The 27,972-nt window shown below is 51.3% G+C and overlaps 1 protein-coding gene across 1 annotated transcript in view; it reads right to left on the bottom strand.

The window, feature by feature from the left end:
- Positions 1-27,972, bottom strand: part of RPH3AL (rabphilin 3A like (without C2 domains)) — a 137,307-nt gene that overhangs the window by 9,544 nt on the left and 99,791 nt on the right. The window contains 1 exon segment of the mRNA XM_058702946.1: positions 16,262-16,436. Within this exon segment, the coding sequence (XP_058558929.1) occupies positions 16,262-16,436 (175 nt within the window).

Below are 27,972 nucleotides of genomic sequence, written 5' to 3'. Positions count from 1 at the left end.
GAGCCTGAACTGTAAGAAGGACTATGCCGTGGTACATTGAGAGAGCAGCTTTTGTGGGGAGGGGTATGTCTTGTCCAAAGCATCCAATCTTTGGAGGCAGAGTTCGGGAGGCACCGCGCTACGCAGTTCCCATGTGCCTGTGCTGTGCAGGGTTTAGAAAAAACTAAATGTTTCCCAAGTTAGTCCGTTGACTTGTTCTTCGTCTCCTTTTATGGACCCCCGATGCCCACAGCCATGGAAAGGGGGGAATGGTTCCAGATGACAGGTGAATTTACTAAGGTGTCACAGAGCAGAGAACCGGCCAGCTGACAAGACTCCTTCCCTCAGGCTGTGTCTCCCTTGGCTGGCGCATCTTTGCTCATTGCATCTGGGATTTTGAGCCGGGGCCAGGCCTCAGCTTAGAAGAGGTCTCTGCAGTGCAAACCCGATCCCATTCTAATCCACCGTAATAAACTTTACTTGAAAGAAAGAAACCAAAAGAAGCCAGCAGCGTCCACGCCTGGCCTTGGCATTTCCTGTCAGTAGGAAAGAAACACACCAAAAGGACACTGCTGAGAATGTCCCTGGACAGGGTCCAACGCAAACGCCATTTGCCCAAATATTCCTCCAGCAGCAAGGGATGAAGTTTTTCTTCTTCCTCCCCCTCCGACTGTCACCATAAAACCCAAACCTTGGCTAATTTGCCATTCGATTGCCGTTGCCACCCTTCTCGCCGCGTAGCAGCTGTGATCGTAAATCTTCCAGGTCTATTAACAACGCTTTTAGGCTCATAAATCTTTTGGCCCTCGCTCTTCCATCCTCAACAAAACACTGTGTCTGAAGGCTGATTTTTTCCCTTCGAATTCCCCAAAGACAGTCTAGGATGGCTTGGCGATGAGTGCTTGTATTCAGCCCACGCCTCGTTTTTCAGATTGAAGATGGGAAAACACCAGAGAGAAGACTGTCCCGCTAGTCTCCCAAGGAGGAGGAGTCGCCAAATGGATTCACTTGGGCTCTGCCAGGAGGCAGGGAGGAGGGATGGCCTCCTCCACCACGGTGGCCTGAGACCCCGGACCACTTGCTTGGGGAACTGGCATCCCTGAGATTTTCCCAGCATGCCCCAGAAGGGCTGTCCCACTCTGCTCGGCTCTCGTCCTCAGCAGCGGCTAGCCCCAGCGCCAGCCATGCCCACTTCTCTGGGGATAGGCCAGCTTTTTTTTTTTTTTTTTTTTTTCCCTGGCTCACTCTTAGATGGATTTGCAATTTGACTGTCACCATGGAAACTTAGAGTTTGGGTACATGGAGGTGGGGGAAGTCTTCCCTTTTGGAAAGTCTTTCCTGATTGCCTCAAAGGACATGTGTGGCAGCTGCCGTCCTGTGAAGCCATCCTGCCCGGGATGGTCCAGAGCACAGGCAGGATGCTGGCCGCTTGACCTCACAGCACTGCATTGGGTGGGGGCACCTGGCTCCTGGCTCTTCTCTGCCACCACCTTTCCTTGTGACCGTGGGCATCTCTCAGGACTTCATCACACAGAGACCAACCCAGGCAGCTACTGGGTCTGAATCCTAGGATTCAACTTCAGATCAGCTCTGTATCATCAGGGGAGAGACCCCAGGGTCCCTCTCTGGTTGAGAGGTGGGGAGATGGGACTTCTGGGCCACAACACCCGCCTGCCTGGCACAAGGACAGCCCGTGAGCTTGGGAGGCACTTGTGAGCTGCTGCTCTATTGGAGGCTCCCAAAGCCCCCAGAAACTACGGGGAATTAGAGAGGAAGAGAGATATTTTCAGCAAACATTCTGCCAAGGCAAAGCAGATGGTGGAAAATTTTGCCTACTAAAAACACAATAATTTTTTTTAACGTAAAGGAAAGATGCTAAGGCCCTGGGGAACGCACAGACATCCCCAATTAGCCTTACCCAGCCTACCAGGCTGCAGAGGGCGGTCGCAGAACTGTCCCTGCTGGGACAGGCGAGGGCTGCCTCACCTGCAAACAAGGCCAGGCTGCTGAAATCCCCCTGAGATGCCCCCCCCCCCACCCCACCAAGTCTGGGGCTCTGTTTGGTGGTACCAGGAGGAAGGTACGGGCTGGTGGAGATGCACTCTGATGGGCTCCGATGGGTCCTTTTCGGAGCTGTGAGCATTAGCAAAGTAACACAGGCAGTGCCTGGAACATGGTAGGGGCTTTTTATTTGAGGGGGTCATCCTGAACTCATGGCCCGCACCACCTGGTGCAGGGCTGGCCTCCAGGGTCACCGTATTCGGTGCCCCGGCCAACCTCACGGGGGTGGCCTGGCCTCTTCCAAGGGGCTGAGCTTCCTAGGTTGTGATGTACAGGACACTGGGAACACTAGACGCCTTCAGGGGCCCTTTGCAGGCCAAGCTGGGATTTGAGCCCAGGCCTACCTACTGCTGAGATCTCTGTTCTTTCCTCCCCACCCTGCAGGCAGGGCACCCCACAGTCTGGCCTCACCCTAAGGGCTCTGCTCCCTCAGGAGTCCTGCCCTCCAGGCAGGCCAGGTCTCCCCTTATCTCCCCAACATGCCCGCTGCAATGTGAGAGACTTTTGGTTCACTCCTGACATCTAGGGTTGAGTTCTGGCCCTGCCTTGGACACTCCTGGGCAATGACCTTCATCTCTCTGAACCCCAATCTTCTCATTTGTAAAATGGAGACAATAATAACTCCCAAAAAAAGATCAAGGAGGACAAAAGGCACTGTAAGTTTAAAGAGCTATACAGGTGCCTGGGTGGCTCAGTCGGTTAAGCGTCTGACTTCGGCTCAGGTCATGATCTCACGGTTCACGGGTATGAGCCCTGCGTCGGGCTCTGTGCTGACAGCTTGGAGCCTGGAGCCTGCTTCAGATTCTGTGTCTTCCTCTCTCTCTACCCCTCCCCCACTTGCCCTCTGTTTCTTTCTCTCTCAAAAATAAATATTAAAAAAAAAAAAGCCATTCGAGACCATACATATTTTTAAAAATTAGATTCTACTTCATCCTCCAGGAACTCATCTAAATTGTGCCTCTACTGGAAAAGTCTTTCCAGCCCCGGAGAAGGAGAGATGGAATACAGGCCTTTGCTCACTCTCCCCACCACTGCTGGCAAGGCTCTTCTGGCCCCTCTCGGACACCGCCTGGCATTGCATTTCTTTTCCTACAAGTGCCTGCCTTGATTTCCCCACCTGTACCAGGAAACACTTGAGGGTGGGGCCACGTCTTAATCTGCATCTGACTCCTTCCCTCAGCCCCCAACACTGAGCTTTGAGTCAAGCAGGCACAAAGTGAGTAGCTGAGTGCTTTCTGAAAACACCCCCCAGGAGAGGGTACAGCATCGTACAGAGACAGCAGAACCAACCGGTGGTCAGCAAGGTGGTGGCGAGCCAACTCCGGCTCCAGAAGGGGCGCACTTTCCCGAGAGCAGGCGCCTCCTCACAGCCTCCTCCCCCTTGAAGGACACTCAAGTGGGACAAGCCAGGCTGCTGGCGGCCTCAGCCGGAGCCAGGGACAGACTAATGAGGGGAGGAGCTGTCGGAGGCTGGTTGTCATGGGCAAGGGGTGAGCGGGGCCTGGGTGGGGGTGGGGGTGGGGGGTGGGATGCCCTGTTCACACAGACTCTGTTCTTTCAAATCCAAGGCCAGGCCACAGGAACAGGTTCTTCCTTTGTTTGGAAAACTCCCTCTAGGACTCCAGAGAGTCAGAGCCTGGACAAGGAGAAAGGGAGCCTCAAGGCTGGGGAGCCTGTCCTCAAAGGAATGGGTCCTGTGAAGTCACAGAGGTATAGAGCCTGCCTCCCTCCCTCCTGGACCCCAGAGTCCAGGAGATCTCGGTGACCTGACCAGCCTGAGCTTCATTTCCTCATCTGTGAGGTGGGGATATCACAGGACAACCTCAGAGGGCGGGGTGAGTGTGTGACACCCGGGGGCTTCCTTCCTTCCTTGGTCTCCTTTCCGAGCTGCCACCAGGGACATCAGCAGAGACGGCCCAGACCAGGCTGGGAATTGACCACTAGGGAGTGGAGGGTTTCCTGTGCTTCTTTATTCATTCGCCATTGATTTTAATTAACTCCCTCCTTTGGACTCACAGACAGACAGGAGGCACTGGATAATGAAGACGAGTCTTCAAATCGATAGTGATGTGGTCGCCAGCACCGAAATCCTGTAGTCCTGCCCTTGCTGGAGGAGCTCCAGGTAGAACAGGAGATGGATGGATGATAAGGACAGCTTCCTCCAGCGAGAACATGATACTCTCTAGGGGAGGCAGACAGTGTTCAGGGAGAAGGGAAGTCAGGGAGGGCATCTCGGAAGAGGTGGCACTTAAAAATGGGCACAACTTAGACAGAAATGCTAGGGCTGGTGTGTCCCACGGGCAGGGCAAAGGCCAAGTGGTGGGCTTCTCTGGGGCCTGGACAGCCCCGCTGGCTCAAAGAAAGGCTCCAGGCTCAGGCACCTAGGGCACGAGGTCCGCACTATTTCTCTGCGGCAGGTTATTGTTGCTGATTTACGGCAGAGAAGAAACAAAGTGAATGCATATCTCCTGCCTTTGCTGGGATGCAAAGTATGGCTTTGCTCTGTCCCTGACCACAGCTCTCTCTCTCTCCTTCTGTCTCTGTGGATCTCTGGGCCTTTGTCTTTACTTTGTCTCTTTGTGCCTCCTTTTTTGCCGATGTTTTAAAAAAATCTCCGTCTGCCTTTGCTTCCCTTATCTTTCTTTCCCCGTCTTGTCTGTGTCGTATGTCTTTGTGTTCTGGGTCTTCCTGGGGTTTTCTCTCGTTTCCTTTTTCTGTTTTTGTCAGTTTCTCTCTCTCCAGTCTCATCTCTCAGCATCTTTGTCTGTCTGTCTCTGGGTCTGCATCTCTCTCGCTCTCTCTCTCTCTCTCTCTCTCTCTCTCTTCCCCTTTCTCTCTCCCCAGGCCTCTCAGTTCCATTCTCTCAGGCTCCAGCCTTCTCAGCTTCTGGGTTTGTCCTTCTGGTTCCCTCACCTGAGCAGAAGCTCAGGGACATGGGGTCTGTGCTCAGAACCTGGGTGTGGGGGATGGGCTGCCAGGTCTACCTGAGCCCTAGGGGGACCCAGAGGCAAGTGAGGCAGGAGAGGCCTGGTCCTGTTGTCCTGTATGGAGATCCGGGCAGACAGACTCTCCTAGCTTTGCTGTGACTCCCAGACCAGCAGTCAGGAATCAACTCGTCCTGCCTGCGAGGCTGGCCTTGACCTATGATGGACAGGCGGCCCCAGGAGAGAGCTTCTGAACTGAGCGGAGCCGCGATGCCATCTCCTTGGACTTTACTAGAGTCTGACAGGGCAGGCGGGCCCAGGGTGGTTCACTTTACCCGGGTCCCCAAAGGCTGAGAAATCTAGAGTGGGCAGAATTGAGTTGTAGGTGTTTATATGGTGAGACAGGTGAGCGGCTGGGGAGGGTGTGCATCACTGCGTGAGGTGGAGCCCAGCCCTGGCCTGGCCCACGGCGGCAGGAGCTCTGCGCACGTCATTCGAGCTGAAGCCAGAGGCTGGCTCGGGGGACAGGGCCCTGCTTTCCTGTCGGCTCGGATGCCATGGGAGTGGGGGCTGGGAGTCCCCAGTACCTTACAGCTGGAATCACCCGATCAGCTGAGACCGTCACTGGGTTTGGGCAAATGAGAAGCGACAGCCACGGCCCTGACCTCTGTGGTGTGGCTAATGAGGGTCTTCTGCTCTTGGGAAATCAATCCTCAAGCCAATGAGGATGCCCAGGACAGGCAGGAGGGTTGCTGGGGCAGGAGTGGGGCGTGGGAGTGGGGGCGACACAGCTTGCCGAAGCTTAGGGCTTCTGTTCTGGGGATGCCCCGCCCCCATTCACCCACACTGGCATTGGACTAGAGTTTGGCTTCACCAAGGGCTCTGAAGGTCAAGACAAATTAGTATGCATGGGCTTCTCTTTCAAAACACAGCCACATAAGAGGTGGCCAGGTCTCCACTTCCCTGGGAAAGGGCAGAGTTTCCCAAAGGCCGAGGGGATCTTTCTGCCCACACCGAGGTTATGATGCAAGTTATTTGACCTCTCCGTGCCCTACTATAAAATGGGACAGCAGTCCAGCCCCCCACCCCCGCCCCCCTGTGTCAGAGGAATGCACGGCACCCAGCACAGCCTGCAGTGAGCAACCACGCAATCCACGCAGCTACAACAGCTGCTGGTTTTATTTGGCCACTCGCCACTGAGGCCCAACGCATGCCTCTTTCACTGCACAGACCTACAGGCAGACGGTACCCCGGCCCTCAGAGCACGGAGCGCTGGCGGCCACATGGGAAGCCCAACGACTGGCTGGCCATTGGGTGTCTGCCCCAGTGGGGCCCACATGGGCTCGGGCAACTGGGCACCCTCCCCACTGCCTTCTCCTGCCTTTGGAGAAGGATGGCATTCAGTTCCCCAAATGGCTGGTGGAAGCCCCAGACAGCACTGTCTGTGCCTCTTTCTGGTTTATTTATTTCCTGGACCCGAACAGCAGACCGACCCCATGCAGACCTGAGTCAAGGGGTTCAGTGAGGGACCCACAGTGCCCTTCTCAGGTGGTGGGAAGACGGCTTCTCCCACCCTCCTCTCTAAACAGTCCTTCCCGGCTCGTGTGCACGCGTGCACGTGCGTGCAGGGGCAGGGCCAGTGCTGAAACGGGGCTCACCACCTGCCAGACATTTCTCCAGAAAGTTTCATTCCCTTGGATTTGGAGCTCGAAGATAAAAGCTGGAAGAGAACAGACTCTGTCCAGGCCCCCTAGTCTCTCCATCCCACTCATGGGGCAACCAGGGCTCAGAGAGGAAGAGGAACCAGCGTCCCTAGCCTGGGGTCAGGGTCAGGAGCGGGAACATGCGGATGTGACACGCTCAGGCTCTGTCTTCCACTGGTGAGCTGGAGGGGCCAGTGGGTGAGGCGAGCCGGACATGATATTTGCTCTGCTCCATTTACGACGTTTCTGGATACGAGTATCGATTTCCACAGAGAGGTATGCTCACTTTTCTTGCAACAGATGTTCCTGTTGGTCTAAGCCCTATTCTCTCTCTTTTCATAGGGATGTGGAAACCAGAACTATTTCACTTTCTTCTTAATAACCCTGTAAGCGTGATGATCATAGCATCAAGAGACAACAGGGAGGGGTGGGGACTGTGGCAAACCAGAGACCACGCGGCCAGGGTGAAGGGGAAGCTGCGACTCAGCTTGTCCGATTTTTCCAGGGAGGGGGGCAGTACTGGCAGACTTCCTGATTTTCAAAAAAGAAGCCAGAATTTCACTTTTTTTTCGAGAGAGAGAGTGAGACAGAGCGTGAGTGGAGGAGGGACAGAAAGACAGGCAGACAGAGAATCGGAAGCGGACTCCAGGCTCTGGGCTGTCAGCACAGAGCCCAACGTGGGGCTTGAACTCACGAGCCGTAAGATCGTGACCTGAGCCGAAGTTGGACGCTTAACCGACTAAACCACCCAGGCGCCCCCCACGTTCTTTTTAATGAGGATTTTCCATGTTTAAAAAAGTTATCGGTGAGCATAAAGCAGGGAGCCAGATCGAGTGACTGCTTCACCAGTTTGCGACCTCTAACACCGGTGCGTGTCCAACCCTTGGCGGACAGATGGCATCCCGTTTCCCAACACGGACGCCCTCCTGCTCTGCTGTCCTCTGCCTCCTCCACGCCTCAGCCAGCCTGACCCCTCTGCCCATAGCACACACTCCCAGCTGCTCCGAAGGCTGCAGGGAGTTCACGCACCACGTCCAGGCCAACGTGACAGAAATGCCAAGGCCAGAGTCTGCTGGGGAAACACTGGGGGCTGAGCAGGAGGTGGGAGAGGGCAGCTGAGCGCTCTGAGGAGCTTCCAAAATGCCAATTTCTTAGGAACGGGGAAAGAAGGAAGGTGGCATAGCAACAGCTGGCTCTGGGCAGTGAGCAATCCTGTATGAAAATAAAACATTTTACAATCCACAACCGCGGCTCATTAAGAATGAATGGATCTACTGGTATAAATAGCACGCTGCGTTAAGAAGTCAGGAAACAGCATATGCGTTTGATGGAAAAACGGCTGCCACGGAACTGCTTATTAGCCCCGTCGGCTGCAGCTCCGCACTAACGAGACAGAGGTCTCTGGTTCACCGCTTTGGAGGGTCATGTGGATTTCTTGACCTTGGGCCGTAGAATGCATCCCCATCTCCCCAGCCCCGGTCACAATATGGGGGCAGATTCTGGACACACAGTAACGAGCCCCTAGTGAGTTTCCCCCAGTTTCTAAAGCACAGTATCCTCTATAATATAAAGTATCTAATATGCTCTACTATAATATCCAGCCTCTGCTTGAATGCTCCCGGTGACAGGGAACTTGCTACCATGTCAGACACAAAACACCCCATTCTGGGGTTCAGTGGCTCCTGAGCAAGAGACCCAAACCCCCTGCTCTGTCCCAGCTCTGCTTTGCGGGAGGGCAGTCCTAGCTAGCCACGCCACCTATTATATCTGATGGGGTACAGGCTAGGTGCAAAAGGGACAGCCCGGGTAGGAATGAGTCGGGCCAATCACCTCTGCGCTGAGTGTGGACGCGGGGTCCCGAGAGCGGGGCCAGAGGAAGGGCATGCAGATGTGAGGCTAGGGGACCCAGCTGATCCAAGAGCTCCCTGAGAAGGAGGAGCAGCCGCTGCCACACTCCTCCACCTCACAGGTCTTGCAAGCCTTGTCTCCTTCCCTGCTTCTGGGAGACAGACCTTCCCAGCAGCCTGGTGGCTATGCCTGTACAGGGGCTGCCTTTGGTGGTGGTCTCTGTTCCCGGTGACCAAAATCCTCTTGCCAAGTCTGAAAGGGGACAGCTGGTGCGTATGTGGTGATTTGGGCAACGGTTTATTCTGTGTTGAACTCAGAGGGGAGGGGGATGGGCTGGGACTCAGACGCCTCTGGGCTGCAGCCTATATAGGTCGGATCGTCCATCACGAAGAACCACTTTTGCTGTCCGCAGCTGCCCCACAGGCTGTCTGAGCATCAGATGAGATAACGACCGTGAGCCACAGAACTCTGGCTGTTGCCAACACAGCACCCAGTATACTGGACGTGGTGGCACGGGTGGGTCAGCCGGGGTCATTCCGGAAGGGTGGCCCAGGGTAAACATGTGTAGCCTGATCTGAACCAGACTGTTCAACCCAAACAATCCTGAAGCTTGCTTTCGCTAGACTGCCAACAGAACCACAGTTGAGGATTTTTTAAAAAAATTGTTTAAAATTTAGTGAACCAATGAAGTAGCAATGAAACCCCTCTGTTTTTCTCAAAACTGTCCAACTGGAACAAATCCAAAACCTTGAAGTACTTTTCTGGAACAGACCTTGAAGTTAACCTGTGTGTAAATCTGTTCAAATCCATCTAGGAAGCTTGTGCTCTGTTCGTAGGGGATGCTAGGGGGCTGGAGGTAGGAGGACCCTGGAGAGGGACGGCGACCCTGGCCTCAGCGGAGGCGGGAAAGTTAACTTGCCTCACAGCCATGGGAGCTGTAGAGGTCTGCTTGTGCCTCAGCCAGGGGCCTTTTGGCCCATCAAGGTTTCTCTGCCATCTCTGGGGGGATGGAGTATGGAGGAAATGGCTGTTTATACCCTGTGGGTAAGGCTTTATGGCGACTAGGGTGGAAGTGAAATATGAAAAGTCCTCCAGAGTCTGGCCAGGCCACAGGGCAGTGATGAAGGCTTTACACAAGGGGTGCCCTCCCACCTTCCCAGCCCCAGGCTCCCAGGCAGAGGCAGGTAAGCAAAGCCTTACCAATCCGGGGGTTGGTCTCCCAGGAACCCCAGCTCTCTGGCTCCCATCTGAGAAAAGTGCGCATATCCTAGAAAGCCCTTTGACCAATGCATGGACTCTAGACTCAGGGCTTCAGGCCCCCAATTTCAGGGGCTCAGCCCCAGAGGGGCAAGCTGGTGTAGACCAACCATTAAGCAGGTCCAGGGCAATGTTGCCTCAGTCAGAGCACTGGGGGCTGAAGAAAATAAGAAGCCTCATCATATTAAGGATCCTTGCCATTGGAGGCAGAGAAGCACAAAATCCTATCAGAATAATTTCCACAGGTAATGACTTCAGTCAGATCAGTTCGGCTCTCTGTCTAGGTCTTAAACGGAATTAGGCTCATCCAATGCCCAGTCTCCCTTTGACCTTTCTTCCATTCTTTGTAGTGAGTGACTAATGGCTAGAACCGCAGCAACCATCTTGTGACCACGAGGGAAAGAGCAAGAATTATAAAGACATCTGTCCTGACATCACCGAGCTGCTGAACCAAAGCTACAGGTGCCTTCCCTAAATTTTCTAGCATGTGGCAAAAAAAAAAAAAAAAAAAAAGGAAGCTCTTATTACCCAGATATGCCAGGTTAATATGGCACCCACCACCCCTACCACCAGCAAATATCTTTGCACTTGGCCCAACGGTGGGGATCCAGCTCAAAGGAAAGAAGTCTACGGAAGACGTGGGCCCGGCTCTAAAGGGATTAAGACCCAAGAACCCATAGTACTGGTCCCACATCTTACACCTTCCATTTCACAGGGGAACAGAGAGACCCAGGAGGGTGCCAAAGCTGGCTGCATTCATTGCTGCCGTCAACTTGGAGCAGTAGCCTGCCCGGGGAAGCAGCATGGAGCGCTCTCCATTTAGGCTGAGCAGGTGGGACTGCGCAGTCTCCCAGAGGCACGCAGATCGCAGCCGGGGCCACTCAGGCCGCACCATTCCCCGCCCCATCCTGGGGAAACAACGGATGTCCTGCCATAAATGAGCTGGGAGAGGGCTTACCAAGGGGTCTGTGGGCAAGTTCTTGGCCCAAATCAACAGCCCGTGTCAAGAAGAGGGAGAGGGCAGCCAGTCAGGTAGTCAGTCAACCGGCTGCAGGTCCCACAGCCTCAGCCTCGCCGGCTCTCTTTGAGATAACATAGCGGCAAAACCGCTTCTGATCTTTCTCTAATACGTTCTCTGTGTTATTTTTAACATTTAGATCTTTAATCTACCTGCAGCGTGTTTCTGAATACACATGGAACGGGGTGGAAATCTAATTATGCTAATTTCAGTTGTGACATAAACCTGTTATTTTCCCAGTGAATTGAAAAACTACCTATGTTCAGCTTCCATACGTCCTTAGATCTCTTATTTCTCTATTCTGTTCTACTAATCTATTATTTATTCTATAAGTAAATATTCTATTTATTCTGGTGACAATGCTATACAATTGTATTGATTATAGTACCTTCAGAATAAGCTTTATTTGGTCAGGCAGCTCCTTCTACAACTTGCCATTCTTCGGGCGCCTGGGTGGTTCAGTTGGTGAAGCATCCGACTTTTGCTTTCGGCTCAGGTCATGATCTCACGGTTCGTGGGTTCAAGCCCAGCTTCGGGCTCTCTGTGCTGACAGTGCAGAGCCCGCTTGGGATTCTTTTTCTCTCCGTCCCTGCTCCTCCCCCATTCTCTCTCTCCCTCCCTCCCTCCCCCCACAAAAATGAATATACTAGGCATTTATCCACGGGATACAGGTGTGCTGTTTTGAAGGGACACAGGCACCCCAATGTTTATAGCAGCACTATCAACAATAGCCAAAGTATGGAAAGAGCCCAAATGTCCCATCGATGGATGAATGGATAAAGAAGATAATGGAGTATTACTCGGCAATCAGAAAGAATGAAATCTTGCCATTTGCAACTACGTGGATGGAACTGGAGGGTATTATGCTAAGTGAAATTAGTCAATCAGAGAAAGAAAAATCATATGACTTCACTCATATGAGGACTTTAAGAAACAAAACAGATGAACATAAGGAAAGGAAAACAAAAATAATATAAAAATGGGGAGGGGGACAAAGCATAAGAGACTCATAAATATGGAGAACAAACAGAGGGTTACTGGAGGGAGTGTGGGAGGGGGGATGGGCTAAATGGGTAAGGGGCACTAAGGAATCTACTCCTGAAATCATTGTTGCACTATATGCTAATTTGGATGTAAATTTTAAAAAATAAAAAATAAAATTAAAAAAAGAATAAAGTAAAAAAAAAAGTTTATGCAAAAAAAATGAATAAACTACCTTGCCATTCTTTAAAAAAAAAAACAAAAACATTCTGGGGCACCTGGGTGGCTTAGTCAGTTGAGTGTCCCAACTCTTGATTTCCGCTCAGGTCATGATCCCAGGGTCATTGGATGGAGCCCCACATCAGGCTTTGCACTGGGCATGGGGCCTGCTTAACATTCTCTCTGTCTCCCTTGTCCCTCTTCCCTGATCACCTGAGCTGTCTCTCTCTCTCTCGCAAAATAAAATAATTCTTAAAAAAGAAAAACACATTTTTGGGGCACCCGGGTGGCTCAGTTGAGTAAGCTTCTGACTCTACCCTCAATTTCGGCTCAGGTCATGATCTCACGGTTTGTGAGTTCAAGCCCCGTGTCAGGCCGTGGGCTAACAGTGTGGAGCCTGCTTGGGATTCTCTCTCTCTGCTCCTCCCCTGCTCATGCTCTCCCCCATCTCTCTCCCTCTCTCAAAATAAATAAATAAAGTTAAAAAAATATAAAATAAAAAAACACATTTTGTTAAATTGAAATATAACTCACAGACCATAAAATTCACCCTTTGAAAGCGTATGATCTGTGGTTTTTAGAACATTCATTAAGTCGTGCAATTATCACCACTGTCCATTTCCAGAACATCTTCATCACATGTTCTCTGTACCCATCAGCAATCACTCCATTTGCCCTCTCCCCAGCCCCTGGGAATCACGAATCTACTTTCTGTCTCCATGGATTTGCCTGTTTCGAACATTTCATGTAATTACAATAATATACTACATAGCCTTGTCTCTAGCTTCTTTCACTTAGCATAAAGTCTGCAAGGTTCATCTGTATTGTAACTGGTGTCAGTATTTCAACCCTTTTTAAGGCTGACTAATATTTCTTAAAAAAATTTTTTTTTAAACGTTTCTTCATTTTTGAGAGACACACAGAGAGACAGAGAGTGAGTGGGGGAGGGGCAGAGAGCGAGGGAGACACAGAATCTGAAGGAGGCTCCAGGCTCCAAGCTGTCAGCACGGAGCCAGACTAAGGGCCCAAACTCACTAATCGAGAGATCATGACCTGAGCCGAAGTCAGACGGACACTTAACCCACTGAGCCACTCTGGTGCCCCAAGGCCGACTGATATGTCACTACATGACTATGCCACATTTTATTTCTCCAATGGATAACGGAACATTTGAGTCTTTCTAAAGACTCCACTGGGAATCAGATAGGAATTGTTACACTTAACTAATTTAGAGGGACCAAAATCTTTGTCTGCCTCTCTGTGTCTTACTTTTTGTCCTTTGGTAAGATTCTATAATTGTCTTCATGTTGGACCTGTAATTCTCTTTCAAAATTTGCTTCTAGGCATTTTGTAATTTTTGCTGCAATTATGAGTGAATTTTCCCATTTTTCCTTCTGATTAGTCAGCACAGAGTAAACTATTGATTTGTACTTGTGTACTTTTACTTTGCATCCTGTCAGTTCCCAAATTCTCTTATTAATCCTAGTGGGTGTTTTAGCAGGCTTTCTTGGGTTTTCTTGACATATAAGCATATCATCTGTAAGTAAGAAAATTTCTCTTTTCTAACAGTAACAGATTATTTTATTTTCTTGCCTTATTGCATTAGTTAAATACTACAAAATACTGTCAAATGATGGTGGTGATGGGGGTATTCTTGACTTGCATTTCGATAGAACACAGCTTTGGTGCTTTATCAGTGAATATAACATTTGGTGTTGGGTTTTGTCTCTTCTTTGGTAATTTCCTCATATGTAAGTAATTTCCTTATTCTCATTAGGTTTTTTATTTAGCGTATCTTTTTTTAACTTTGGAGAGGAAGGCATTTCGAAGCAACACGGGAAACCTAGACACCATGAAACAATGAAAGACACACTTGACTTGACAAAAATGAAGAGAAGTCGTTTTTGAATGGCAGAATAGTGTGAGTAAAGGCGGGGGTCGAAAGAAACGGAAAGTCAAGGAGGAAAACATTTGCAAGCCATCTAACATCCCTAACTTATAAGCAGCATCTATAAATCAAGGAGAAAATAAACCACTTAATACAAAATGAGCAATGGATTCAAACAGGCAGAGGAGTCCACACCCCAATGCTGGCCACTCCATTTCTGCCTGGCCCTGAGCTCAGCTGTGGCTGAATGGGGTGCTATAAGGGCTGGGCTTCCCAGATAGGCTCTACACTAGACCTCAGACTATAGTTCTAACCCCAGCCAGCTGCCTAGCACCTGGGCACTGCTGATGGTCGGGCTGGGGAGGGGAGGCGACTCTTGGAGCTCAAGAAACGCTCAATGGTTCCCCAATCATCAGTGGTCTGGAAGGAAAGGTCCAGTGACGTCCCTATGCCAGATTTGCAAGGCTGCTGACTGGGGGCTGTCTGCGGCTAGGAGTCTGACAGCCTCGAGCCCAGCTTGAGAAGGAACCAGGACTGAGGCAGCGGCCCCCTGACAGGTTGGGGGGCTTCCCAGACAGGTAAGGCAGACCTTTCCCCCGAGGTTGCTGCAGACTTGACTTCCAGGCCATGTATACCGACCAGGAGGAAGCCAAAGAAGGGCTGGCGTGGGGCTGACCTCCCCTTGCCCCCAGGCTCTGGACCAGCTGTGCGGATGGCTGCGACTGGCTCGGGACTCTGATCTCCCACAACTATCCCATAGCCACCCGAGTGCCTCGGTGAGTACACAGCCGTTTCTGGGATGGCTAGGGGACCCAAACTCAGCCAGAAGGCACAGATCCTGGCTTCTGCACAGGTTAATCGGTGAGGACAACCATGGGATCAGGCTCGGAAGCAGTTCAGGGACAGTCGGCTTGTTTGTGGCCCCTGCTTACAAACCCCTGTGACGCAGAACCTCTCAGCTTTCCTCCTACATCCCCAGCTGTGCCTCCTTTGCCTCCTCCACCAGCTCCCATTCTTCCTTCCTCGCAGGACTGTGGGTTTCCTCAAGTTCAGTCTGCCCACCACATGTACCCCATGCACTCCCGATGTACGCCTTCCCTGGGTATATGCAGACACCTCCTGGGCCTCCCCAACCAGCTTGGGGCCATGAGCCCTCACCTTTTCTGGTGCCCACGGTGAGACACAGAAGTCATCTGCTGGGCCACCTCTCCCTGCCTGGGACTAAAATGTGGATCATCACAGGGCTGTGATGCACTGGCCCGGGGCCTTGGCGTGAAGGATGTGCTGCCTCGTGCTCTGGGAGCCTGGAGGCTTGTGACCCAGTCTTCGGAGGGACACCAAGCTCACATGGGGGCCTCCACATGGCGTGGCCTGGCCGCAGCGCAAAGGCAGTTAATAAGCCGTGCCAACGGCAAGCGTGTGGGCCACTGGCCGCCACGCCCACGTAATTACAAGGCCATCTGTGTCTGCGTGGCTGAGGAATGGGGGCTCTGCCCTTCCCAGGGGTGTGTGTGTGCACACGTGTGCGTGTGAACATGTGTGCCGTGCGGATGCTGAGCAGACAGGGCGGGGAGGGCCCTTGGGGCCTCCCCTCCCTAACCCCTCAAAGCAACATTCTGTTTCCGGGTTGCAACTCCTCCCTGGGCCACAGGGGCACAGAGGTACCCTGACAGGGCCCAGAGCACAAGACCCTGCCTTTTGGTCCCAGCTCCGCCATATAGCAGCTCAGGAAGTCCATCCTTCCCTCTGGGCCTCAGGCTACACGTCTAACAAACAGGGCTACTAAATCACTGCCCGGACTGCCTCTGCAACTTTGAAACAAAATCACGAACGTAAAAGTGCCGTGTGAGCCATGGAGGGCCACCTACCGCAGCAGGTGCCATTATCACCAGTGGGGTCGAGCACCCCTTCTGATGCTGGCCATGGCAGCGCGGCCTCCACAAATACCAAAGTGCCCTGGGCGCAAAGTCATTTTGCTCATTAGGACCAAGGACGTCCCGGGACGCCCTTCCTGGGACACGAGACGGGTCCGAGAAGAGAGGGTACAGGCCAGCTTCGGAAAGACACATTTCGATACTTTGCCAAAAACCCCAACGGCTGTCACATTTCCGCAAAGATCCGAGGGCTCGTGGCATCCCCACCCCCAAACTGGTGCCTGTTTGGGAATCAGCCTCTGGCGGACCCTCCCCCTGCAAGCTGTCACTGTGCTAAGGTGCCCACATGGGTGCCGGTGGGGCAGCTGGAGGCACTTGGGGACAGAGCACCAGCATGAGCCACGCGGAGGGTGTGGCAGACGCTGGCCTGGTGCCTGTGGCACTGGCGGCTGGCTGACAGCTGGACTGTGACAGTTGCTCTCCTGGGAGAGGGAGCGAGGGGGACTTACCTCTCCCTCGGGCCCACGTGTAGACGCGGCTCGTCTCGGTGCTTCTGGGCTTTTGCTCAGTGGGCTCCATGGGCAACGGTCGGAAGTGGGGGTCATCGGCCCGGCCGGGGGTCTTCAGTGGCAGGATGTACTTAGGGAGCCCTCGGTAGAACCAGGCCCCTGACCTCTTCCAGACCTGGCAGGGGTGATATTTGCTTAGAGCGAGGGACACAGAGCAGCTCCCTGCACCATGCTCCCGCACGGGCCCGCCTGCCTCTCCTGTTGCAAAGTTGGAAAGTGCTCAGCCTGGTGGGCATCTAGAGGGTGCTCAAGGGGTGCCACCTGTCTCCCTGCCACCTGCCCCTTCCCTTGAGGCTCTGGGGCAGAGCAAGCGACAAGAGGCTAGAAGACATGGGGGGCGGGGGGCTGGGTCACAGCACAGTACTGGACCCAGAGCTTCCCAGGGATGAGTCTAGCTCTGTGAAGGCTCAGGGAGGGCCCAGGCTCCAGAGAGCCCCAGATTAGAATTCAGAGCAGCAACTGAGATTCCTGAACCCTTAATGCCTACTTCACAAAACACCAAGCGCTCTATAACCTCTTTGCCATTGAAGGAAATACTTTCAGGGTATTTAGTAAGAGGAGTGGGAGAGTGTGAAGAAATGTGACCTTCTTAGAGAAGAGCGAGCCTTGGCGGTTCAGAGCAGACAGCCCTGGGTTTGAACCCTGGATCCGTCATCCCTCAGCTGTGAGATTTGGACACGTCAACCTTCCAGATCCCCAGTTTCATCACCAGGAGGTGGAATGCAGGAACAGCAGCATCCATCTCACGGAGCAGCCATGAGGACTAGACTCTCAAACGAATGTTAAGGCCCCGCTGGCCAGTGTAGGGCAGGGCGCAGTCACTCAACAGACCTGATGCGCACAACCAACCATCATTGTCACCGTCCCCCCCCCCCCCCATCTGACAAAGTGGACCAGTTCCCTGCTCAAAAAAGAGAATCGGAAGGCCAGGATGGCTCAGTTGGAAGAGCATGCGACTCTTGATCTCAGGGTCTTGAGTTCGAGCCCCACGTTGGGTGTAGAGATTGATTGAATGAATGAATGAATGAATGAATGAATGAATGAATAAATAAATAAATAAATAAATAAATAAATAAATAAATAAAATGTAAAACTATATACATAGAATCTCAAGCTTTGTCCCTGACCTTCTGAGGCAGAATCTGCACTTCATCAATCAAATCAGAAGGCCAGAGTGTGCCCTGATTCTCTCTAGGACAGATTTTCCTAATCCTCAAACTTCCTCTGTATATTAGTTCTGTGGGATATTGACATGGCCGAACCAAAAAAATAAAATAAAATAAGGTTTCTGATCATGTACACTTGGGAAGCACTAGGTTAAACCAAGCATCACTGCAGGACTTCTCAGAGCCTTTAATACACCGATGTACTCAGGATTCTTCAACAGGGCCAAAGAATGTGGAGTACTTTCTGCTTCGGATCTACTCAGCAGGTTTTCCCAGAGAAGCTCAACCCTACTAATTGATCTGCATAGACTCAGCACTTAACTGCAACAGTTACATCACTCAACTATCGTATGTCATCTCTTCATGCTTCAAAGTGCCAGGCATGGGGGGACTGAGTCCGAACCCTGTCCCTGGCTTGAATCACTCCCTCTCCCTCCCAGCTACCCTATGCAGAAGGGCCTGTTTTTGAGTGGCTCTTTAATAACATAGCACCCATCTGGTGGGATGAATGCCTCATGGATCCTCCTTTCAAAAACCCTTTCTGATCCTTTCACGGAGCCTCCTGCAATAAATATTTATGTGAATTGGTAGCAGGTACACGTGGTCCTGGGTGCGAAATTCATTGGGTGCGAAATTAAAGTCTCCTCCCCATTCCCAAAGGCATCTATCTGGGGATATAGTTCTTTGAGGAGTTTTGCTATTATCCCCACTTTCCAGATGGGAAAATTGAGGCTCCAACAACTTAAGCAACTTGCCCAAGGCTAGTCCACCGTTCTATTGGCCTCAGACACTGAAGGCCTCAGGGTCTCATCCCCACAGTTTACGATGCAAAGGGGATGCTCAGGAAATGTGGCCGAGTGCTGAATAAATCCTCAGCAGGTCAGACATCATCATGGACTCTGCGGAGCTGCTGCATGTTTCCTGAGAACAGACGCCCAAGCCCAAGAGGCCATGGGGGAGCTGGCGAGGGGCTCATTCGGCCTCCCTGTGCTAAGTGAAGCCTGTGCACCCCACTGGTACCGGCTTTGCCTGCCCTCCCCTGAGCACACCCGCCTCCTGCCTCCCAACACGGACTGGGCCTCAGGGGGACCAAATGAAGCAAGCCCTCAAGAGCCATCTGTATACCCTGCCATATACACAATTTTTTTTTTGAACGATCATATACATGCAACCCCATGTTTGCGCCACCCCACCCCCCGTCACTCAACTATAGATCATGGCAACTGTCCACCGTCACTTTTTAATGGCTTCATAGTTTGGATTTATTAAACTTAATCAAACCAGCCTTCCACTGATAGGCATTTATTTTATTATTATTAGTTTTTGATGTTTATGTATTTTTGAGAGAGAGAGAGAAACAGAGCATGAGCGGGGGAGGGGCAGGGAGAGAGGGAGACACAGAACCCGAAGCAGGCTCCAGGCTCCGAGCTGTCAGCACAGAGCCCGACGCGGGGCTCGAACTCACGAACTGCAAGATCATGACCTGAGCTGACGTCGGACGCTCCACCGACTGAGCCTCCCAGGCGCTCCCACTGATAGACATTTAAATGGTTTCCGGATTTTCACTCTTGTGAGCAGTGCCACAACCATCACCTCTGCACCCACGTCAGACAGATGTCGTTTACTGCCTTAGAAAATACTCTGAGGGGTGGATCTGCTGGGTCAAGGGATGTGTATACATTTACACGATGGTACATATCGTCAGACCACCCTCCAGGAAGAAAAGTTGAGTCTGAAGTGGGGTGCTAAGTGTCTTCAGGGTGGGAACCCTGCACTGTACCTCCTGCTGGGATCTAGGGTCTGGTCTAGGGACCCAGCTCGGGAGCAGTTCCCATGGGGTGTGGGGGAGGTGCTTGTCAGGACCTGGGGCCACCAGATAGGTGCCACAGGAGGGAAGATGGGGACCTCACTGTCACCCCTGGGGCACACCGTCACAGGTGGAGAGCACACCCCTTCAGGTGCCCTGTTTGAAGGGGAGTGGAGAGGACAACATTGTGGGTGATTCACTGTTGTGTGGCTCTCAGTGGGAGAGACCCAGAAACACTATAGAGATGCGTTCGGGACTTTCACGGGGCCAGACCCATTCCTAATCCTCATGGGGCCTCATCTTGGAGGAGCTGGGCCTATGGTTCTGGCCCCTGCGTGTGCATGCTCCTTTCTCTCCTTTTTCGTTTTATTTATTTATTTATTTATTTATTTATTTATTTATTTATTTTTTAATTTTTTTTTCAACGTTTTTAATTTATTTTTGGGACAGAGAGAGACAGAGCATGAATGGGGGAGGGGCAGAGAGAGAGGGAGACACAGAATCGGAAACAGGCTCCAGGCTCCGAGCCATCAGCCCAGAGCCCAACGCGGGGCTCGAACTCACGGACCACGAGATCGTGACCTGGCTGAAGTCGGACGCTTAACCGACTGCGCCACCCAGGCGCCCTCCTTTTTCGTTTTAAATGAAAACAAATTTTAATTGTGGAAAGTATCCATAACATAAAATTTACCATCTTAGCCGTTTTTTTTTTAACTACTTTTTAAGTTTATTTATTCACTCTGAGACAGAGAGCACAAGTTGGGGAGGGGCAGAGAGAACACTTTGCCGATCAGAGAGAATCCCAAGCAGGCTCTGCACTAACAGCGCAAAGCCCAATGCGGGGCTCGAACTCACAAACGGTCAGATCGTGACCCGAGCCGAAGTCAGTGGCTTAACAGACAGAGCCACCCAGGCGCCCCACATCTTAGCCATTTCTAAGTGTATAGTTCAGTAGTGTTAAGTGCGTGCACGTTGTGTAGCCAATCTCCAGAACTTTGTTTATCTCGTAAAATAGAAACTCTGCACCCATGAAACAGCAACTCCCATTCCCCTGTCTCCCCAGCCGCTGACAGCCACCATTCTACTTCCCGAGAATTTGATTACTCTGGGTACTTCATACGAATGGAATAGTATTGATCTTTTTGTAACTGGCTTCTTTCGCTTCGCATAATGGCCTCAGGTTCATTTCTGTTGCTACATGTGTCAGAACCTCCTTCCTTTTTGAGGCTGAACAGTATTCTATCGTCGGTACGCCATCTATCGCCTCTTATCTAGTCGTTCATCCCCTGCTGGCCACTTCGGTTGTGTCTACCTTGTGGCTGGCCCTTTCGTTGGTAGAGTCCACGAGGCTCTACCATCCAGGAGGGAGGGCCGGGGCACTTGGCTCACCATTGTGTCTTCAAGTTCCTAACACGTGCCTGACACATAGTAGGTGCTCAATAAACACTGGCTGACTGGCTGGATTGGCAGCTACGGGTAGTTTGCTGGAAAGTGTCCCAATCCATAGAGTTGTCACCTTCCTGCAGAAGTGGCCTGAGGGTTTCACCCAAGTTCTTGTAATTAATCAAGTGGATTTACTGTTTCAGATTAAAAGAGGGATCAAGCAAAGGAGCCTAGAAGGGCGTGCCGGTGCAGAGCAAGCTCCAGCGAACCTCCCCGACCTAACCTCCCAGCCCCTCCTCAGGCACCAGCGAGACTGATAGCCCCGGCTGCCCCTGACTCCCCCGGAACATCATGGCCAGAGGGCCCCAGGCCCTCAGCCTCACCTCCTGCCGCAAGGATCCACCTCCGCCCTTACCCCAGGCTTAAACAAATACCGATCAGTAAAGTGCTTTTGGGAAATAGGATAAACAGCCCAAGATCCAAAGTATGAGTCTGAAATGCACAAACATGCAAAGTTTTTTGGTATTCAATCATTTTTGACCTATAAATCCCCCCATTAATTTCTTATAATTCACCCTGATATTTATGCTCAGCAGGGCAACGACCCCACGGGACTGCCAGGCCTGCAGCATCTCCCTGGGGTCCAGTGGGTCCACTGTCACGGGGCCTGGGGTCTGTCTGCTTCTCTCATGTTGGTCCTGCAACCCAGGCGGAAGGCTTGATGTTGCCGCAGTGGACAGAGGTCAGAAGACCAGGAAGTCCAGTGATCCTCCAGACAGAGGAGCTGCCGTTCCTGAGGCCCCACGAGGGTGGGGTGGGGACCAGAGCACACAGGTGCCTTGCCCAATGTGGAGGGCACACCTGGGCAGGGGTGCATGAAACACACTATTTTGGAAAATGCCTTCCACATGGGAGAGCAGGACCGCCGAGGCGAGGAATGAGGGATCCCAGCTGGGCTGACTTCTGAGCTGCCCCCCTCCTCCCCTCCATGCCAATCCATGCACATCCTCAGACCTTCTTTCGCCTCGGTGCCTGTCCCCACTCTGCAAAATGCACTCCAGTAGCTTTTAATCGTGCGATTCTGCTCTGTGCATCCAGGCCCGACGCCCCCTGCCTGGCCCAACACCCTCCCCAAGAACAGCAGCGGGAAAAGCCCTCCACAAATTGGAAAACCTTCACTTTCTAGAGAAGCTGTGGGATTCTGCAAAGCCCCACTCTGTTCCCCATGTGTGGTTTGCCGTGATAAGGCCAGCAAAGCAGCCAGCCTTGAAAATGCCATTAAATAAGAAAAGGTCCACACGGCCGCCGTGGCCCTTGCAGGGGTGGCCAGCGGCATTCAATCCTCCCCGTGGCACTGCTTTGTGCTCTGCTTCGAGGTTTTCATTAGGATTGCAGCTCACGGCCGACCTGACTGCAGATACTGATGGATATTAGCCAAGCTGTTCCCAGGGAATTTTAATTACCACGATAACAATCGCTAATCACTGCCATTTCCTAAATGGCTGTGGCTGGACAAGGTAGTGACTGCCAGGCCCTTCTGGAAAGAGGAGGATCCTAGGGAGGCCACTGGGGAGGATGCAAAGGGACGCCTTCCAAGACCTCTGTCCCTGCCCCTTGCTCCACCCCGTCCGCGTGTTACCGCCTCTCCCTGTCTCCCAAGCAACTCCGGAGTGTACCTCCATGAATCCAAGTGAGGCGTCCACACCCGGATCGGAGCAGGGATACAGTCTGTGGCACGTGCTGTGCCTTCCACCTGAGGTGTCTTTCATCCTTGTCTCCCACCAGGCAGTGACACTGCCCATAGGAAGCTTTCTGTGCCACCTCGTGCAGAACCAGAGCCCCTCTGCTGTGCTCCTGGAGGCCATTTGGACCTGCTGCCCCGGCATCTTACCCGGTCAGGAAGCTGTGAGCCCAAGGGCAAGGCTGTGCCCGAGCCACCCCCGCGAGCCATCGCCGCCTTCCCAGGCCCAGTGGGGAGCCTTTGCGCAGCAAGAACGTTGCTGGCTGACAGAGTGAATGAACAGACGAAGAAGGCAAAGCAAAGGAATCATTCTCAGGGGACAGAACTCGGACTCTGTCTTCAGGGAGACTGTGTTCTGTCTGCTTAACAAGCTGGCCCAACCTTGAAAAGCCACAGGAAATGGACTGTTCTAGAGATGTCTTCTTGCTAACACTTTGGCCATTTTGTTTTTATTTATTTGTTTTCTTAAAAGTTTATTTACTTATTTTGAGAGAGAGAGGGGGAGAGAGAGAGTAAGCAGGGGAGGGGCAGAGAGAGAGGGAGAGAGAGAAACCCAAGCAGGCTGTGCACTGTCAGCACAGAGACTGACATGGGACTTGATCTCACGAACCGTGAGCTCATGACCAAAGTCTGATGCTTAGCCAACCGGGCCACCCAGGCGCCCCCACTTTGGCCCTTTTAAAAAGGGTCTCTTGGGGCGCCTGGGTGGCGCAGTCGGTTAAGCGTCCGACTTCAGCCAGGTCACGATCTCGCGGTCCGTGAGTTCGAGCCCCGCATCAGGCTCTGGGCTGATGGCTCGGAGCCTGGAGCCTGTTTCCGATTCTGTGTCTCCCTCTCTCTCTGCCCCTCCCCCGTTCATGCTTTGTCTCTCTCTGTCCCAAAAATAAATAAAAAACGTTGAAAAAAAATTTTAAAAAAATAAAAAATAAAAAAATAATAATAATAAAAAGGGTCTCTTAAAGGGCCAACCCACCTGGCAGGCCACACAGCCTTCCCTAACCCATTCCCTGAACACACACACATGCACACTCACAGAGTGGCCTCCCAGAGCTCCACCATCAAAGCCAAATTGCACAGCATGGCCAACAAGACCCCAGAACTCTGCCAGCTCCTGCCTCCCTCACCAGCCTCCTCTCTTGTCTCCTCCCACCCCACGCTCAGGATCCGCCCGACACAGCCACGCTCAACTCCCCGACCACACAAAGCTGTCTCTTGCTTCCAGGCCTTTGTACATGCTGTTCCTTCTTCCCTCCCTAGGCTAGGACAAAGAAATACAACCTTTAGGAAATTACTTTCATCCAGGGGCTTCTACAGAACCACGCACGTCTCCCACTGCACGGCACACACCGTGAAGATTGCCTATTTACATGTCTGTTTCCTGCACCAGATCTGGCCTCCATTATTCCCACGGCCAAATTAATGGCCAAAGATGTGTCTTCTGGTGCCTCATGCTGGGTGCAGAGATTACTTAAAAAATGAAAAACCAAACATAAAATCGTTTTTTAAGTTTATTTTTTAACATTTAAAAAAAATTTCATTTATTTATTTTGAGAGAGAGAGAGCGCGTGCGCTCGAGCAGGGGAGGGACGGTGGGGGGGGGTGGGGGGAGAGAATCCCAAGTAGGCTCCACACCATCATCATGGAGCCTGATGTGGGGCTCGATCTCATGAACTGTAAGATCGTGACCTGAGCCAAAATCAAGAGTCGGATGCTTAACCGACTGAACCACCTGGGCGTCCCCCCAAAAGTAAAATCTTAAACCTCCATTCAATCCCAAGTCCACACTACCAATCACCTCCTTACGTAACTCTCACTCACCAAGCCAATATTCTTCTGCCTAAATCACCCAGGGAAGACCCCTATGCCCCAGTGCTTGCCTAAATTACTTAAACTAGCCAATCCTCAGATATTTACCCTGCCCTGCCTTGTCTTTCCCATAGAAACCCCAATAAAGGCCTGGCCTCGGCTTTTCCTTCACTCCTTTCTGCCCCCTGACCACATGTGACCCTGTGTGGCATGGCATGCCCCTCTGTCTCAGAACTGTAGGCAATATATTGTTCTTTAATGGCATTCACTCTCCATGTTGCCATTTAGTCACTTTTAGAAATTAAGAAGTGGCACAAGTCACAGAGCATGGGAAAATCAATTATGGCTAAAGAACATCTTTTTTTTTTTTTTTTTTTTTTTTTTTAAGAGAGATAGAGGCAGAAGGAGAGGGAGAGGGAATCTTAAGCAGGCTCCATGGTCAGTAAAGAGCCTGATGCAGGGTTCGATCCCACAACCCAGGGATCGTGACCTGAGCCAAAATCAAGAGTTGGACACTTAGCTGACTGAGCTACCCAGGCACCCCTAAAGAACAATCTCAATGTACAATTCTGGCAATCTAGTCAGTAAAGGTATAATCTAGAAAAGGAAGGAGGTGAGAGCAGGCGAGGGAAGAACAAGGGCATTCGTGCCCACAGCTCACACGAAAGGTTGATGGAAGAAGGAAGAGGCAAATATTACATACAGTTACCAATTCCGTCAAACTCCAACACATTTTCAGTTGCAAATAATAAAAGTATCAAAAATTAGGAGTGGGGGGAATCAGAGTGGCCCAGGTTAGTCAGCTCATCACCCTTCAGAGCTTGCAGTCAATAGACAGTGCCCGAAGTTCTCACCTGGTGGAAGTCGAGGCAGTGGTGAGCATGTGAACTACAACAGGAGGTCTGTACAGGGTGGGCTGGGTGACGGAGAGGCTGGGCAGGTGGCTGCCCTTCTCCAGGGTAAGCTCTTCAGAATGAGTGAATTTTTCTTTCAACTAACTACATGTATCACTTTGATTAAGATCAAAGGATAACAGATTGGTAACTGGATGTCAACGTTATTCAAGTCCTGGGCTGCATGACAGGCAGGTGGATACATGCAGAGTCGGGCAATCTATGGCTGGTATATTGACCCTGGATGTGACTTAACAGAGAAAAACTGGTAGCTCAGGAAAGGAAAAGAAAGCAGTAATTAAAAAGTCTGTAGTAGGGGTGCCTGGGTGGCTCAGTCGGTTGAGCGTCTGGCTTCGGCTCAGGTCATGATCTCACAGTTTGTGGGTTCGAGCCCCGCATCGGGCTCTGTGCTGACAGCTCAGAGCCTGGAGCCTGCTTCGGATTCTGTGCCTCCCTCTCTCTCTGCTCCTCCCCTGCTCATGCTCTGTTTCTCTGTCCTTCAAAAATAAATAAAAACATTAAAAAAAATTTTTTTTTTAAAATTCTGTAGTAGAGCAAGATAGGAAAAGAACCAAGTTATGGTTAGCTTAAAAACACCTGCACAAGTTCGTAATACTGAGATTTCCATCCCTGAAGAAAGCCATGCTGCCCCTTGGATGTCAGTGTACCCACCTAATGTCCAAGAGTCAGAATTTTGACAATGGGAGAAACTTGGACAGTTTTTCAAAGGGAACCAGGGCTTCCAAGCATAAAGGCCGGCAGAGCTGGGTCCCCCAGAAAACAGGAAGTGCCTGGGGCCTCCTGCTGCTGGAGGGAGGCTGCCCTCAAATACTGCTGGGCAGTACCCTTGACCAGGTTTCCGTGGTGACCAGCTGAGTATGAAAAGCCCTAATTACAGCCAAGGGCGACAAGCTGATACTGAGCAAGACAAGTTGACATGAGATGTGCTAATGTAACGAACACAGTCGTTTTTTAGTTCTAGTTCATGCCAGAAATGCTGCTGCTCAAACCAGATTGGGACCATCCTATCTGGAAGTTGTGGCTAACAGCTTGATTGCCTGCTGCCCTACTCAAGGAGAAAGGAGACTCAGCATTTATCCTGTGTGTGGGACTGTGGCATGGATTTGACCGTGTGTGTTTGTTCATCGCGAGCAGTGAGTGAGGGCAGGAAGCAAGTCACAGGGCCTGTTCCCACATGGAGGCAGCCCAGGAAGGCTGTCAGCCTTAATGCTTAGAACGGCAATCTCTATTTGCCTCAGTAATCAGGAGAATGGCCTCAGTTCTCATCTAGAAAAAGGTACTGTGGACCACATCAGCAAAAAAATATGAACGATGAATCCAGTCGTCTTTAAAATATTGCCCGAAAGTAGAGTTCACTTGATCAACAGATGGATTAAAATAAAAAATTCCTGAAGGGGTGGGGCAGCTGGGTGGCTCAGTCGGTTAAGCGTCCGACTTATGCTCAGGTCACGATCTCCTGGTCTCGGAGTTCAAGCCCGCATGGGGCTCTCTGCCTGCTTCAGATCCTCTGTCTCCCTGCCCCCCCCCGCCCCCCACCCCCCCTCCCTGCCCCTCCCCTACTTGCACTCTCTCTCTCTCTCTCTCTCAAAAATAAATAAACATTAAAAAAAAAAAAAAAAGCTCCTGAATGGGGAACCCGTGGTACCAAAAATTAACAGTTATCAATGAAATAAAGACAGAAGTTAGTCTAAATAACCAGTGTAAATAGGAAATGATGCTTAAAATGTAGATATAAAATACTTAGTTAACAAAAATAATCTGACCCCAAATTCCAGATTGTCTCAACAAAAGCAAAAAGTGAGTGGGGGCGGGATGGGGCGGGGGGGGGGGGGGCGGGAAGCATTGGGCTCCTCATTCTCAGTGGCCAGGGCAGTTAATGGACACTATTTCTACTGTAGTGTAAGCAATTGGACAAATATTGCGTTAAATATTTTAAAAAGTTATATATGCATTTACACACTTATCTGTCCATTTAAGACAACCAGCAGAATTAAAACTACAGGAAAAGTTTATCCTACCAAAATACATGATTTTCTGAGTATTCTTTTTCTTTCTCTTCTTCCTTCCTCCTTCCCTCCCTCACTCCCTGTCTCTCTCTTTCTTGTTTTGTTTTGCAAATTTAAATTTTCTCCTTGGAACGCCTGGGTGGCTCGGTCAGTTAAGCAGCCTATGCTTGATTTCGGGCTTGGGTCATGATCTCACGGTTTGTGAGTTCGAGCTCCACATCGAGTTCCGTGCTGGCAGTACAGGGCCTTCTTGGGATTCTCTCTCTCTCTTTCTCTCTCTCTCTCTCTCTCTCTAGAAATAAATAAACTTAAAAAAAAGGGAAAGAGAAATTTCTCCTTGTTCTTGTCGTTTTTTCTTTAGAGCAGCCATCTTTGCTCCTGGCTTGTTTCCCCTACCTCAGAAAGAAGAAGCTTACAACCAGCCTCTGAAGAGGAAGTGAGTAGATATTAATTCACTTAAATAACATTTCTTCAGTACCTCTACTTGTTAAGACTGAGGGAAGGAAAGAAAAGATCAAATGATTTTGCAAATGAGTGGCCCGTGGCAGAAATCCCCACCAGGCTGAGGTCCTTGGCTCCGTTTTTTTCTAGCACCAGAGACTGTGTTCCCACTCTGCCTTCGAGAGCTATTCTGTATGGCTTCCCTATATCCACCTCCCCACCCCCCGCGCCCCCCAGCACCTGGGGAGAAACCTTCAGTCTGCGGTATGGAGGTAAGTAAGCAATCCTGAGCCCACAAAGGGCTCTGAGAGGCTCCCCTCCTGCCCTGGGCTCTCCACTTATCCTCCTAACCAAGGTGTTAGCAGAAAGCTAAGGGGGACCTCTTCC

Source organism: Neofelis nebulosa, chromosome 16 (assembly GCF_028018385.1).
Source record: "Neofelis nebulosa isolate mNeoNeb1 chromosome 16, mNeoNeb1.pri, whole genome shotgun sequence".
NCBI classification, from domain to species: Eukaryota; Metazoa; Chordata; class Mammalia; order Carnivora; family Felidae; genus Neofelis; species Neofelis nebulosa.
This window is presented reverse-complemented; position numbering and strand designations above follow the sequence as displayed.